The 15,269-nt window shown below is 42.3% G+C and overlaps 1 protein-coding gene across 2 annotated transcripts in view; it reads left to right on the top strand.

Annotated features, from left to right (window-relative positions):
* Positions 1–6,756: 6,756 nt before the first annotated feature.
* NHS (NHS actin remodeling regulator) overlaps positions 6,757–15,269 on the top strand; it is a 120,351-nt gene continuing 111,838 nt past the window's right edge. The window contains exon 1 of one of the 2 annotated variants that reach the window (XR_003093446.1): positions 6,757–6,845. Coding sequence is in view for 1 of the 2 variants with exons in the window: in XM_025201099.1 (XP_025056884.1) it covers positions 6,812–6,845 (34 nt within the window). In the remaining variant the exon portion in view is untranslated. The remainder of the gene's footprint in view (positions 6,846–15,269) is intronic. The other variant, XM_025201099.1, reaches the window with a different exon arrangement.

The raw sequence follows: 15,269 nt of genomic DNA, 5'->3' as shown, positions 1-15,269 counted from the left end.
GACAAGCTGGCTATTAGTTCAGTTATCAGGAAAACATCTTCCTTAAAAAGGTCACTCTGGCAGAGGGAAAGATTTCAGTTAGGTGTGGCAGTCACTAGAGGTGTCTGAAGCAATATTAGAGAGGCTTATAGAAGAAATGTGCTTCATGTAGGATTGGATTCAGTGAAGCATGAAGACAGGGAACATTTATTGGTCCATTTAGATACCATGCAATAAAAAAGGGCCAGAGAGCATCTATCCCTTCATCCTTTCTCTCTGTTGATGTATTTTTGGTTACCTCCAGTACCTCATCCCTTACTTAAAGTCAGGGTAACAAAGCATGTCAATTTTTTCTATGTTTTTGGTTGTAGCCATTGGTCTAAGGACACAGGCAGGCAAAGTTCTTTGGGTAGATGTGATATCTTTTCTTTACTCGGTTTGTCTAATAAAAGATATCACATCTACCCAAAGAACCTTGCCTGCCAATTTTTTTCTGAGACTTCTTATGCTAAATAGCCTTTTGATACAAATACAATTTTTCTTCAAAAAACTACAAACTATAAAATAAACTCCAGAAATTTAAGCAAAATTACTTGGACTTAGATAAACACTTGTAGATTTTGTTTTATAAAAATGCAGTTTTCTTATCAATTTTTAAAAAAATGTTTAGTGTTCTAAGGAATTTTTTTTCTTAGAAAAATGCAAGTGTTCCTAGGGAAGTTTGGAAAAGAATATTTTGTTTCCTCATTTTCCCCATGAAAAAATAATTGGGATTTTCCATGGCTCTAAATCAAGGTGTCAAACATATGGCCTGGGGGCCAAATCCAGCCCACAGAGCCCCATAATCTGCCCCTGATGCTTCCCTGTTTACCCACATGCTACACCAGACCAGCCCTGCACACAGTGCCCAGGATGCATGTGGTTCCAAGCTGCACTGCCTTTGGCACTTGTAGAGACCGGGTACTGCACTGCACTTGCGTGGACTAGTCCCAGGCTGCACCACACTTGGTTCCCACTCATGCATGGATCAGACATGTGGGCATAGGGGGTTAGTGGACCTGATCCAGCCCTTGGACCCGCTCAGTGGAACTTATCTGACCATACTCTTATGATGCCATCATAGCAACTGCACTTTACATTCCTACAGCATAAATGAGAGAACCATTTTTGGTGAAGGGTCTTGCAAATCTGAAACTAGCTCCTTCAGCCTTTGGTTCAAGAGGGGTTGGATACAAGGACCTGCAGGTCATGTTACAACCTCTATCAATTCTTTAAGGCCTCTTTTGTGAGGAGAGGGTAAGGTAGAATAAGTGGAGCAGGCATGCTTTGTGGTTGGTAAAGGTAAAGGAATATGTTACCAGGGAAATTCAGTCCTTACATTTCGGAAAGATACTTATTTTGTATCTTTATAGCCATTATAAGTAAGGAACCTGAAATGTTAGGTATCTTTGATATGCGACTGCCTATTAATTAAAATATCCTGTTATCCTGTTTTCGAGAATAGGAAGCTGATCCCACTCCAACTGAAAACGGTGACAGTTTTGCTATACTTCACAAGGGGCTTGCTAGGACCCTGAGGCCACATCCAGACGAGCACGGCCATGAGGTATGTGGCTCCACAGACGCATCTGTGGTGCCATATAATGCACATTCAGATGTTCTCTGTGCTGCAAGGGAGCAGCACAGAGGTGAGGGGGGGTTGACCCCTGTATATCCATGGGTCAAAACAACCTGTGCAAAAAAAAGCTGAGCAGCACGTGCAGGGGAAAAACCGGAGCCTGGCCAGCTGGAGCTGTACTGTGGCTGCCGACCAGGTTCCAAGTGGCAAGATTGCCACTGCTGCAGCCATGGGAGGTCCCCAGGACCCCAGGTAAAGCTGCTGGGGCCAGTGCTGGCCCAGCCTCCCCTAGCCCACCCAAGGGAACCTGCTGCACATCAGAGCACACGTGGCACGGGTGTTCTCTGGGGACAATTAGCAATGGCTCAAGTTGCACTGCCACAAGTTGTCCCCAGGGTACCAAACGTCCATGCTCGTCTGGATGCAGCCTGAGTGACTAGGCACAGAACAGATGATATTTCTGCCACAGTGAGGAAGAAGGTACACATCTTCTGACTCCTGGTTCTAGGCTTTAATTATAGGATCATTCTTTCCTGTAAAAGCAGACCTCAAGTGTTGGGGCCACACATTTTTGACAAATCTGGACTACATGTGGCCTTAACATCTTTTCAGCGATATCAGGAAATGTAAAGAGACCCTTCCATCCCAACATGTAGAAAGGTGTCTTAACATCTTCTGGAAGAGAAAATGGTAAAAAACATTACTATTTATTTCATTTTAGTGATACCCTATATGAGATGATAGGACTCCATTGTGCTATGTACTTTACAAGGACATTGTAAGAGATGGTTCCTGCTCTGAAGAGCTTTCAGTTTAACTAGGACAAGAAACAATGGGAAGAGAAAAAAGAGATACAAGGAACTGAAATGAATTACCTAAGTTCACATGGCAGGACCTAGAATAAAATCAAGCTCTCCCGAGATCCAGTTCAGTGCCAGCTCTCAAATGTGTTCCCTCTGTACTATATACGCACTGCCAGTAATTCCTATTGAATGTATTAATTAAAAAGGAAGGATAATACATCAAAGGGCAGTATTATGTATCATTTACTTTTTGACTAGTGCAAATCAGGATCACATTTGTTTTATGAGCTAGAATTACTGGGCCAAATTCTCTGCTGATGTAAATGCCCAAAAGACCATCACAGTCAATACTTCTTTGCACCAGTAGATAATTGTGAAAGAAAATTGCTTTTATTTAAACAATCAAGTTTGGCTCCAGCATCTTTTAAGTATAATCTGAATTGCAATCTAGACTCTAGAGGATCATGAGAAAAAGGCAATACATTTCAAAGATGAGGATTTAAATACATTTAATCATAACAAAATCTAAAATTTGCATTTAACCAAAAGGACCAACTAGCATGCTGTAACATGCCTCCACGCTGAAGCAAGTAACTCTGATTCATAATGGAGCTAAATGTTGACATTAAAGTGGATCCTCACTAAGGTGACTGGCACTACATTGATGTAACCATAGGCATGATTTGCTCTACATAGTTTAATTGTATGAAGAGTCATCAAAGTTTTGTTCATATCTCTTTCTTTAGAGTTGTAGCAGAATTAATATTAGAAAAGCTTTATGAACTGGACCCTAAGCCACCAGAGTCTGGTTTTAGACTTGAAAGGAAAGCCAACTACAAGGGGCTAAAGTGTAGGAAAGCAGAAACCTCATTAATTTCACCAACACCCAGTATGTTATTGATAGAAATCCTACTATTCCCTGCCTTTCTCTGCAAATATATATCTTCATACCCTATTCAGAGAAGACGATATCTGTTGACTAACTCCCCTGACATATATGGTTGCAGTTTATCTCTTGGATTCCTCTTTCTGTTTTCCTGTTTCTCTTCAAACACTTTATTGTGGTTGCTGAAACTGATACTGTAAATATTTATTAGAAGAGGCTGGAAAATCTCAATACAAAATAGGAAAAAGAAAGTCCAGAACTTCCAGGAATTCAGCTTCCTTCATTTTAAAAAAAGCAGAATGGGCTTTTAATAGGAGTGTTCAGAAAATGCATTTATATTCCTCTTTCAGAAAATTTCCATGCAACAAAGACCATTAATGGCAACAAAAGCATAAGCTGAAAACATTCATACACACAACATGATAGAAACTGAAAAGCTTCATAGGAGCTGTACTGTGGGTATTTCATGAACCGGTTCTCTTCTGTGGACTGAGCTCTCTTGGCCTGGTCTACATATTCAGAAACTCCAAAGCCCTCGCCATCATTGTCTATTGCAGGAACTCCAGCTCTGGTCACTGTACCTAAGGGGAGATGTAATCTGGCAGGAGAAAGTGGTCTACAAGGGAGAACCGGGCCACAAGGCACCTGAACAATAAACGCTCTGGGGAAACACAGCCTCATCACCTAATTGAAACGTTTCAGTTTTTCAGCAAAATATTCTGTTTTTTGATGAAAAGTTGGCATTTTCCAAGGAAAGCTGACATTTTCCTCCCTAAGTTTGGTTTAATGGAATGCCCAATTTTCAGTTGAATGACAGTTTCTACAGAAAAAAATTTTAACCTGGATATCAGCCTTCCTGAAATGTGAGGCTGGTATCCTTGGCATAAGCTTCATAGTTTCATAGTAGTTAGGGGTCAGAAGGGACCTGAATAGATCATCTAGTCTAACCCCCCGAAGCCAAGGCAGACTGTGAACATTTCTTTGACAAATAGCTTTGCCGAAGAACCTGACCAACAGGTACTCTCTTCTGCCTGTGTGCTAGGCTCCTGTGGAGTAACTGTGTCCAAATGCTTAGTTTGGTGATGCAGATGAATTGGGCAGGGTCTGAGACCTTTAAACTTCCTTCATGTGTGACCTCAGCCAGGCTGTGTGGCTGGTCTTTATTTCTCAAGGTTGAAGGGCTAACTCTCTGAGTCATCAAGCCCTCCATTATTTTTGAACATCTGGTTTGATTCTTTGCAGATAAATAGCAGCCTTGCCATTAACAACAAAAAGTTAATTCACTGTGGCTTGCTCAAGCGCTGAGAGAAAATATTTTTCCTTTGCTGTTTGGGGTCATTTTGAGGGAAAACAGGATTGGGGAGATTTCATCCCTTTTAAAAATTATTACTGCTTCCTAGAGAAAATAAAAATGTAAAGCACCGTTTTCTTCCCTTTGTGAGGTTGTATTTTATGGGGAAATAGCTAGACCAAGAAGGTTACTTTTGTCTTTTGCTTGACTAGGGCTCAAGAAAGGAGGTTTGGCTAAATGTACTTATTTAGCCTTTTTTTTAACAGAAACCAATCATTTTTACATTATGTCTGAACACTGCTTTTATAAAAATTTAAAGCCCGCTTCTCTCATTCCTTCCCATCCCCAAAGCACTGCCAGTGCATACACATGGTGGGAGGGAGAGCAGTCTGCAAGTACTGCAATTATAAGTATTTTAGAAAATGTTCATGCCTGTATAAACCACTGGATCTACTTTATTGATGTTTGGAAAGCTGACGTTCCTATCTAGGTCACGTTCTCCAAGGCAAGGCTGCTGCCTCTATTACAGCCAGACCTTCTGTTGACTTGGGCTGTCTTAATGCATCAAAGAGCCTCTGCTGTGCTTCAGTTCCTGTTCTGAACTCAAGTTGCACCTCTCAGATTTTGCTTATAATCAGTGAGGTGGGTAGGCTAACCATGGGAACTCACACATTAAGCAGTTACTTTCTAATTTTCCAAAAAGAAGAAGGAGAAAAGGAAGAAAAATTCTTGTCATGTTATCCTTATTATTATATTTTAAATCTCTTATTAAATCCCTTTCCCCACCTCCTTTTTTTGGTTTATGCACATTATAATCCAGTTACTGGCATCAAAGATAATAAGAGGTGAATTATAAGAAATAGTGTTAAAGTAGGGGAAATAGAAAATGAAATAGTTTGATGTCTCTTTACAGTACAGTAATGATAAAATAATAGGTAACAGTTTCTGGTAGCATAGTTCCAGTGCCATAGCTATGCAGTTTGGCACCTGGGGCAAAGCCCGCAGTGGCAGCCCTCCCTCGCCCTGTGCACAGATTCGGGGGACACATGCCCCCCTATGCTTGCCCTGGAGTGCACTCAGGGGCAGGAGCTGCCCGTCTTCACGCCCCCCTACCCCAAACAAGCCACTTACGGCTCCATCCCGCACCCTGCCCAGCTGGGCAGCGCCTGTTGGTGCCCCTTCACTTCAGTGCCTGGGGCGGTTGCCCTACTTGCCCCCTGCCCCCTTCCTCCTTCTATAGCACTGCATAGTTCTGTGTTCATCAGGGAATGATGAGTATGAGTCCTGGTTTTTAATCTTAAATTGTGGCAGTGACTCTCTCTTTACTGTAAGGTATGGCATCGTCCACACACAGAATGATGAAATCAGAAATCAAATGAGCATTTGGTCAGTACCATGAAAGACTTACTGAATAAGATATTACATTTGTAGTTTGTCCCTTTTTTATTTAAATGTTCATAACCAGAAGATGCCATATCAATTTGTTTAATGGTGTAAACATTTGCGAATGCAGGTCAGTATCTGCCCTCCGTCGCATCAGTGGAAATCCAACACAACTCCAGCTAGAGCAAACAGAATTTGGTGTCTGTTTTATAATTCAGTCTTCACAATGAGCAGACATTTCTCAGCAAGCTCTGCTTAGGATAGAAAGGATATAGTGTGAGAGAGAATACCGAGGGTCAAAAGCTGATCATAGTTATCTTTTCTTTTAATCGTTTATTAGCGAAGTCTGTAAATTTGAAATTTCTGTTTGGTCTCCCCTGCCTCCGTTAACGTTTACGTGTTTCTACCCCCTTACAGCTGCTGCAAGATTGTTTCCAGATCCCTTTGCTGATCAACCACAGTACTAACCAAATAAAGACTCTCGGGACTCTGATCTTTCAAGCAGGAAAGTGTTAAACCCCTCATGTGATAGAGAATAAGAGCAGTGGGATTACTATTCACTACTCTGATTTGCCATTCAGCTGGATGGTGAAGAGATTAGAAGGACCAAGTACTTGGGCTAAACCATCTGCAGTCAAGAAGGGGAGTCTGGATTGTGTGCAGATGCTCACTCAAAGCCTATGCCATCCATGTTCCCAGAAGGTTATTTTTCCTGACTCTCTTCTCCCCTCCTTACTTAGGCAAGTCAGCTTTCAGATATCACTGGGACTCAGTGAATACTATGGATAAAAGAGAAGGAGGCTGTTAGGTATTTGGATACTTTCTTGGGAAGCTTAACAGTATGTTCAACCATGGCCCTGGGCTGCTGTGTGCTGAAGAATGCAGGTATTTTTTTTAAGACAGGATTTCCTACTCTAATTGAGTGCTGAGGGAGGGTGTTTTTCCCCAGATTCCCGAACAGCAAAGTTTGATTTCTCACTGCAAGGTTGCCCCTGCCTTCCGTTTTAAGAGCCAGAGAATGCAGCAAAGTATCAGCAACAGGTATATTGCTTCCCAAACTTGAATGAAGGTGACTGATGTTCTCAACTTCTGTCCTTGCTGTTTAATGGTTTTATTAACCATTTAATGGTTAATAAATTTTAATAAAACCATTTAATGGTTTTATTTTTGTTGGCACAGAGCACTGAGATTTGCCTGAGCATTGGACTGAGCATTAAGAGCCCTTCACTGTCAGCCTCTGGGCTGGATTAGAGACTACAACGGGGCTGTCTGAGGACCTGGGGCATAATCAGTCCATCATTAGCTATCACGAATGCAATGAGTTTGGTGGCTCTCAGCATTTTTTTTTTTGACCACTCCTAGTGGGTGGCTCTTACTATTAAGGAATATGTTAAAACAGGAGGGTTAAGTCATTTGGCACACATTGCAGTCAGTGACTACCAATTGACTGAAGGTGGTGATAGTTTCACGCGAAGATGAGAAAAGGCAGGACAGACATATATTAATCTTATGTAGGATTCAGAATGCCTTTGGCTTCCAGCTGATGTGCTTATATTTCTTTATTTTTTCCATCCCTTCTTGTAAATCATCAGACAGGTTTTCTCTTCTTGGGGATTTTTAAATTTTTTGTTCTAAATGAAAACAGTGGGGTCACATAATTGCTGGGCACATCTACACGAGACATTGAGTGTGAAGTAACCGAATAATACTGTACAGTAGCGCGTCACAGCACCAATGGTGCTAATATGCTACTGCACAGTATTATTAGGCTACTGTGCAATAACATCACTTAAAAGGTGTTCACCAGCACTACTGCACAGTAACTCCGGTTACTGCACCTTTATTTAGTACATGATTATACATGTGCAGTAACCACTGCGCAACAGAGTCTTGTGTAGACATGCCCGCTGTGTTGCTACCATCTGGGGAATGAGGTGGTAATTGTTTCTGATTTGTTAAATTCTGCTGCCTTGGGTAAGCAGCTCTGTTATCTGTTTATGGCAAGAAAAATGCAGACTGGGCAGGATTATTTGTTGTCATATTTAAAAAAAAAAATACAACATACCTCAGGCAAAATGCAGATGCAGTCAAACATTTTTGCATTAGAGGCACGTTCAGTTTAATAAGAGAGATCCAGCTACTGCTTGGAGCAAGGGGACCTAAGAGAAGGGAGGGATGAAGAGGAGCAGAGGGCTTGATTTGTTTTTCTCAACAATTGGCTCTTTCAGCAGTTTTCTCCATAATTTGGAAGTTCTGTGGAGTTGGGTTTTTGTTTTGTTGTTAAAACCCAATACTGTCAAAGCTATCAATGTCTGGCAAAGATTACAGTAATGTGTACGCCATTGGTGGTCTGGTTTGGTTTCTTGTGTGCGCATGTTACTAGCATGCAGATGTGAAAAGGATTAAAGGAAGGGTCAGTAACATATTTAACACAGTGGCAGAGGCTGATCACCTTAGTGGACAGCATCTGGAAGCCACTGAAATGTTAAGCATTCCAATGTTAATGTCCTAAATCCCTCCCAAGTCCTTGTAGGTAATGTCTTTTCTGATTTATTTAGCACAACTCCACACTTTGGCTCCTCCCTCTGCAGCATGACACTGTGGCTACATAGCAGCACCTGGCAGTGGAGGAAGTTTTACAAGCCATCTCACTGCAGTCCCTCCAGAACTGCTATTTGACTGTTTTATGGAAATGATGTTTAACTTGCATAGATGATGCCCCGTAAAACATAATCTTCTAGACATCATCTACTTGGGGAAAGCTATTTATAAACATTTCCCTGAGATTTTTTTTCCTCTGAGTTTCTAGGCTTGGTAAACCAGTCCCGTAATAATAATTAAAAGACAAAAAAATAGTTCCTATACAGGTCTTTGCAGACTTTGCATTACGGTGCAGTAAAAGCTACTATAGGGCAACTGCATGTTTTCTGCCTCAAGTAAGCAATTTATTGTTCCAGATGTTGTTGTTGCTGCTGTTAACTGATTCATCTTGTGAGAATAGTTTGTCTGACGAGTTGCTGTTTCTGGAAGTGTAAACAGTACTGGCATGCTTATACACTCTGTGTTAAGGTACAGGCTAGATTCTATCTCAGTTAGGTCTTGTTTACATGAGCAAGTTGAACTAATTTAACTTAAATCTGTTTTAAAACTAAGTCAATTAGAACAGGTGCAAAACTCTGTGAGGACATTTAGTTTGATTTAAATCAGACCTTACTGTGGTTTAGTTTAAGCCATTTCTGAAGTCATGTTCATAGGAAGGTTGAGTTGATTGAACTATAAGTGCATTTTTTAAACCAAGTTTATTAGCGATGCAAAACCTTGTATACGTACAGTTACTTCTGGTTAAGCAAATCTTATTTTGGTTTAGCTCAAGTCAATTGGGCCTTGTCTACCTGGGAAGATTGACCAAACTATTTGCAATATAGGAGTAGCTCTTTGCATGGATGCTTTATTTCAGAACAAAAATGACTTTTTTACAGAATAATTATGCTACTTCCTACAACAGAACGTCCAGATGGGGGGTGACTCCAGAACAGCTGGAGCAGAATATGCTCATCCATTTTCTTATGTAGATGAGGTTCTTGCCATCAGGTTAAGCTAAACAGATATAACCATCTACCCAGGGGGCTGTGACAGTTTAACATCACTATGAGCTTAGTCAAATGACTACAGTTTTGTATGTAGACCAGCCCTTACTTGTATTGAATAATACTTTTCTCCTCAAAAAGTTCCACTAAAAACATCTCATTGGTGAAGTCAATGGAAGCAGTCAAGGAGTAAGGTGTTATTCAACACAAGTCTGACTATCAGAATCTGACCTAGTGAAATTAGCAGAACAAGCCAATATTGGACTATCCCTGAGTCTGGGACGAGTCAAACAGCCATGAAAGGAAGTTCAGAATTACCTTTAACTGGTTCTGTAGCCTGATCCCTTGACATTGTGACTAGGTATTGAGACAGATCTATCACTCACCATCTCATGCTCCAGGGAGACCCAACACTTAACTACAGGTATACTCTGAGCTGAGGATTTCCTTTTCTTGGCTTAGGCATTATGTAATTCATCAGAGTGGCAACTGATATAGCTGCTTTAGCATTCTTCTGCTGGTGCAAACCTGTTCTGTTTGCTAGTGGGGGTCAGTACGTTTATATAATTGGTTTAACAATGGATTTGTGCTAATTTGGTACTGGTGTAGTTGCAGGAATTGCAGTACCCCTGGGTTCAGTGGAAGGATGTTGGTAATAAAAGAAAAGGTTGGATTGTGCTCTGTTTTACCATTAGTGAGTCAGGAGGGATAGTCAAAATGCTAGAAGCCTTCCTTCATTTATATGCCTGTGCAGTTGCAGTCCTTGTAGTCCCCAGGGGACTGGGATGGCTTCCCCATGCTATACTCAGTGGCTAGTAGCTGACCATACAGTGATGCTAGAGATATAACAACATCTGTGCTGCTCCTCCTGATGGTTGCTGAGGAAAGAATTTAGTCTTTGCAGTACAGAATGTGATCTGAAGCTGCCTCATGATAGTGCAGCTCTGTGCTGCTCCCAATACATGGCTGCACCTTAAAGACACAAATGAGCCCATGTTTTATTATCTGCATTGCTATATGGTAGCACTCAGCATGTATGTTGTGCTTCAAACATGGTGGAATGCACATTCCCTATTCCTTTTAGTTCAAGAAAATTGACCTGAAGGACCAGCTCCTGACCAGCACATTGCTAAGGAAAAGAAACCAAAAGAACAGTTTCATGCCAAAGGAGTGCAAATCAAGGGACCAATCTAGAGAAAATTCTAGTCTCCCTACTTCCTGGGTGTGTCTATATGTGCAATTAATGCACCTGAATTTTCTGCACAGAAAATTCAGGCTCATTAAAGTGCACCCCAGCATATGCCTACACATGCATCCTGTTGGGAGCAAATTGAGCCCAACAGGAGCAGCCCAGTCCAGGGATGCTCCTGCCCTGCTCTGTCCCCTGCAGCAGCCAGGGGGACCTCCAGGCTCCCCTGGGTGCCAGCCCCAGGCTGGCAGGGGACACACGGGCTTAGCTCTGGAGGGAGGGGGTGGGGGGAAGGGGAGGCTGTCCTGGTTTGGCGGGCAGCTCAGCCCCAGCTGGGGAGAGATCAGGCTGGCCCCAAACCAGCAGGGGCAGGAGGGGGAGCTGTCCCAGCTGGTCAGGCAGCTGTCTGCCAACCACATGGAGATCAGGACCTGATAGGCACAGTCCACCAAGCCGGGACAGCTCTCCCCGCCCCCTGCAGCCCCTTGTTCCCTAGGCTGACCAGGAGCAATTTGCTCCCAGTCAGTGTCTGCACGTGCAGTACAGCACGTTAGTTAGCAGCCTCCAGAGTCAAATATAGGTACTAGAAAAATGGTGCATTAGACTAATATACTGCACAGTAATTGTGCACATGTAGATGGTGATACTAACTGCACATTAGATGAGTCTAATGCACAGTAAAGTGTCTCATGTAGACACCCCCCCATGTTCTAAGGTAACTGCTTTATTCTGCTAGGTATCGTAGCTTCACTGTGTCCCTTAGGGCTGTTTCTGTCCCATTTCCAGTCACTTTATTGGGACTTGGAAGGATCAGGTGTTTATGATTAATAAGAGACTCAAACCCACAGGGTGCTGCTCCCTCAAAGCAGTTACACGCTTGCCTGGTCCAATTGACTTCAAAGCATTTTGGAATTAAGCAGGTTTAAAAATATGCTTTTATTGAAAGAAGACTGAGTACAGCCCGCATCCCCAGTTAAGCGTGAGAGGGCAATTATCTGTTGTAACATGAGAGTTCCTGTGCCTTGTTTGAACCCTGGTGTACACTGCATGTTTTGTTTTCTTCTCTGAGTCACAACATGGAAAAACAAAAGTCTGAGATCTTTTGGAGCTCACTGGCAGTCAGTCGCATGTGAACCTATTGACTTATCTGATTCACCTGAATAATAACCTCCAACTTGCTGACAGTTGGCAGGGTTTGTGATGCCGGTGCTATGGGGTGTGAGCTCCAGCAGCACAGCTGTACTTGTTTCTGTTCTGCTTAAGCAATTAAGCACTGACTTTATCCAGTAAGTGCTAAATATTTTGTTTAAATATTAAACAGCAATGCTCTTGATTGTTAAACTATTTAATGCAGGACTGCAACTGATTAACAGTCCCTGGCACTGATGTCTCTCCACTCCTCTGTATAAATGAGGAGCTGAATAATTGTGTCACTGAGTAGATGGGCTCCAGGTGCAAACTGTAGATTTGGGGTTTAGGTGTGGAAGTTTGTGAGTGCTCAGATTGGATCTGTTTTTGTGAGGCACCAGATTTTAGGTGGGATTTTCCTATTCCCCAATTTGAGGTGATTCGAATTTAGGTGCTTGTCTGGCCTAATGACTGTGGCAAAGTGTTGGTTGTGGTGAAAATGGCCCATTTGTAATTTCTCCATGAACTTCTGTAAGCGGTAATACCCTGACTAGACTAGGAAGCAGATCCCATCCATTCCTACCCATGTGTACAGGGCAGATTGAGATACATGGTGAACTCTGGAGGTTCCCCCAGTGTATGCTTTGGGTGGCTGGTACAGGAATGTAAAGGAGCACATACAATGAGCCATCTTTGCATATGTGCAGATGTCACATTTAGATCCGCCTAACAAGGGTTAGGCGGATCTAAATGCCTATCTGGGTAGACATTCGGGAGGCTTAAATCAGGCCAAAAATGGTAGGTGAATTAACTTAGATTGGGAACAGGTTAACCAGATGTGTGTATGGGTTCAGAGCACAGCCTTGCGGCTGGGAAGCCCAACTGTTTGCCCCAGCCCCAGCCTCTTTCTACCCTTCCTGCCCTCCCACTGGACCTGCCAGTGCCCCCATGGACCCACCCGATGCACTCTACCCCTATTCTGCCTGTCCCTCCCTCACCCTGAGTTACCTACACCAGATTCCCTGTGTAGCTCCCAGCACCGGTGAGTGTCTGCGTACACTGCTCCCACTCTGAGATCACAGGGCTTGAAGTAAACTGCATGATCATAGGCCAGGCATAGCAAATCCTTTGTGTTCTTCATGACACACAGCTACTCTTCACTTAGTTACACCTATTCAGCAATGCTGTGGCTTGCCTTATGTTTGACACTGCAATTTGCAGATTCAGCAACCACTGCTTCTGATCTGAGTAAGCTTTCACACTGAGGCCTTGGACTGAAATCAGGGTAATTCACATTTTAAAACAATTAGGCCAGTTCACATGAGTAAGTTCAGAATAGTGCATTGACTGGGTTCAGTTAAATTCAAATGATTTGAACTTGAGGAATGGCTTAGATCAGGGAGACCAAAGATATGGCGCATGGGCCAGATCTGGTGTATAAAGCTCCTCCATCTGGAATTTGGGTTCAAAGCTAAAAGAGGGCATGGCCTGCCATTGAATATCCCCAAGGCCCTGATGGACATGGGTATTGGCACAGCCCTTGATCACCCTTCATCTGCCTGGCCGTCCACTGCTTGCCCCACTGTCATCACTGCAATAACTATGCCACCACATTGGACCCTGGCTCAGATCTGGCCTGTGAAGGCCCTGGAGTCCAGACCAGCCCAAGACACAAGGTGGATTCTTCACTCATAGCTTAGATGCTTAGCCCAACGACAGTATAAAACAGGGGTGGGCAATTATTTTGGGCAGAGAGCTGCTTGCAGAGTTTTGGCAAGCCATCGAGGGCCATATGACAGGCAGCCCAGGACAGATTAATATTCATTTTATAAGTTTTTTAGGGGTCCCGTGGGCCAGACAGAATGGCCTGTGGGCCATATCCAGCCCCCGGGCCACATTTTGTCCACCGCGGTATAAAAAGTACTCTACATAACTAAAAACCAGGATAGAATCTCCCAAGAAAACCTGTTCTCCTAAAATTTCTGGGTACCAGGTAGAAATTTTGTGACTTTTTTTGTTTTACTGTAAATTATTTATATTTGGTTCTGGTCAGAAATAAAAAGTGCAGAATGGCTCTGATCTCAGGACCTCAACAGAACTTCAGTTCAGTTCTAAAAACAGGCAACAATGGTGGATCTGTTTTCGAGCTTACCAAAACTTTTCACCCATCTCTAGAACTTAGCCAGTCTGAGATAGCTGCTATTTATGCTTTCAAGTGCACAAGTCCCTATCATAGACAAGACAAACCAAGAACAGATTAATCAGGTCTGGTTTTGTATTCATTATGAAATCCTGTTTTCTGGAATGCATGTAAATGCCCAGATATTTTATTTAATATCATGTTTTATGAAGAGAGCATAAAACCTAAAACTTAACTAAGGGTATGGAATGGAACGGAGTATAGATCTTCATCTGACATTAATCAGGATAACTCAGGTGACTTGAGTGGAGGTACATAGATTTACATAAACAGAGTATATGTCCCCACATTTTGTGGAGCATTTTCCCTTTTTTGATGGTGTTTCTGGAGGGATATATAGACGGTCCCGGTTAATACATGAATAGCAACTAGATTTTTATCTGTTGATTCCTTTCTTCCACAATTATTTACTGGATTCTTCTTAGTTATATATGCCACAAGCTTTTGCCTTGCAAAAGAAGCAAGAAGAAAAAGGGCTGTGCAAGCGTAAATCTGATCTTGTTTTAGTGTTTGAAACCTAGAAGCAATTTCTCAATGATACATAAAGTCCAAATGTCAAACATTGATAAGAGGAAAGAAACAAATGTCTTGCAAATTAAGAGAAAAGAGGGCCTCATGGAAATGCTTTATTCCCTTTCCTACATGATTGCATCTACAACTAGTCAAGAGGAAATTGTGATTTACTTTTTCAGTGCACAATAAATTACTCCTACAGTCAACATGTGATTTACTTTTTCAGTGCACAATAAATTATTCCTCCAGTCAACCCCCTGCCAGTGTATTATAGTTACCATGGATGGCCTCTGGCCATTAACAACCGTAACCACCAAAGTTTTTATTCTTTGAAAGCCTTGCCGGTAATTTAGAACCAGGTGATTAGTTTTGAAATAAGAACGTGCTGTAAAGCTGGCTCGGAACATATGCAATCGAACACTGATCCCAAGGCTGAAATGGGTTATAAATAACAAGGCCTGAATTAATGTAGAAATGGGGCTTCTGTTGTGTTAACAATGAATATCTATCTGTCCTTCTGTCTCTCTGTTAATGGGATTTGCCCTGTGGCCCAGAAGCTAAAAAAAGTTAATAGTTAACGAAACTTAAGATGAGAGAATTTTAGGGTGCCTATACATATGCTTGGAGGTCAGTGGCTGGGGGGAGGGCAGCCCTCTAATTAAAATGGCTCACCATCACATGTATTAAGGCGC

The sequence above is a fragment of the Alligator sinensis genome, unplaced genomic scaffold, assembly GCF_000455745.1.
Source record: "Alligator sinensis unplaced genomic scaffold, ASM45574v1 scaffold583_1, whole genome shotgun sequence".
Taxonomy (NCBI): Eukaryota; Metazoa; Chordata; order Crocodylia; family Alligatoridae; genus Alligator; species Alligator sinensis.
This window is presented reverse-complemented; position numbering and strand designations above follow the sequence as displayed.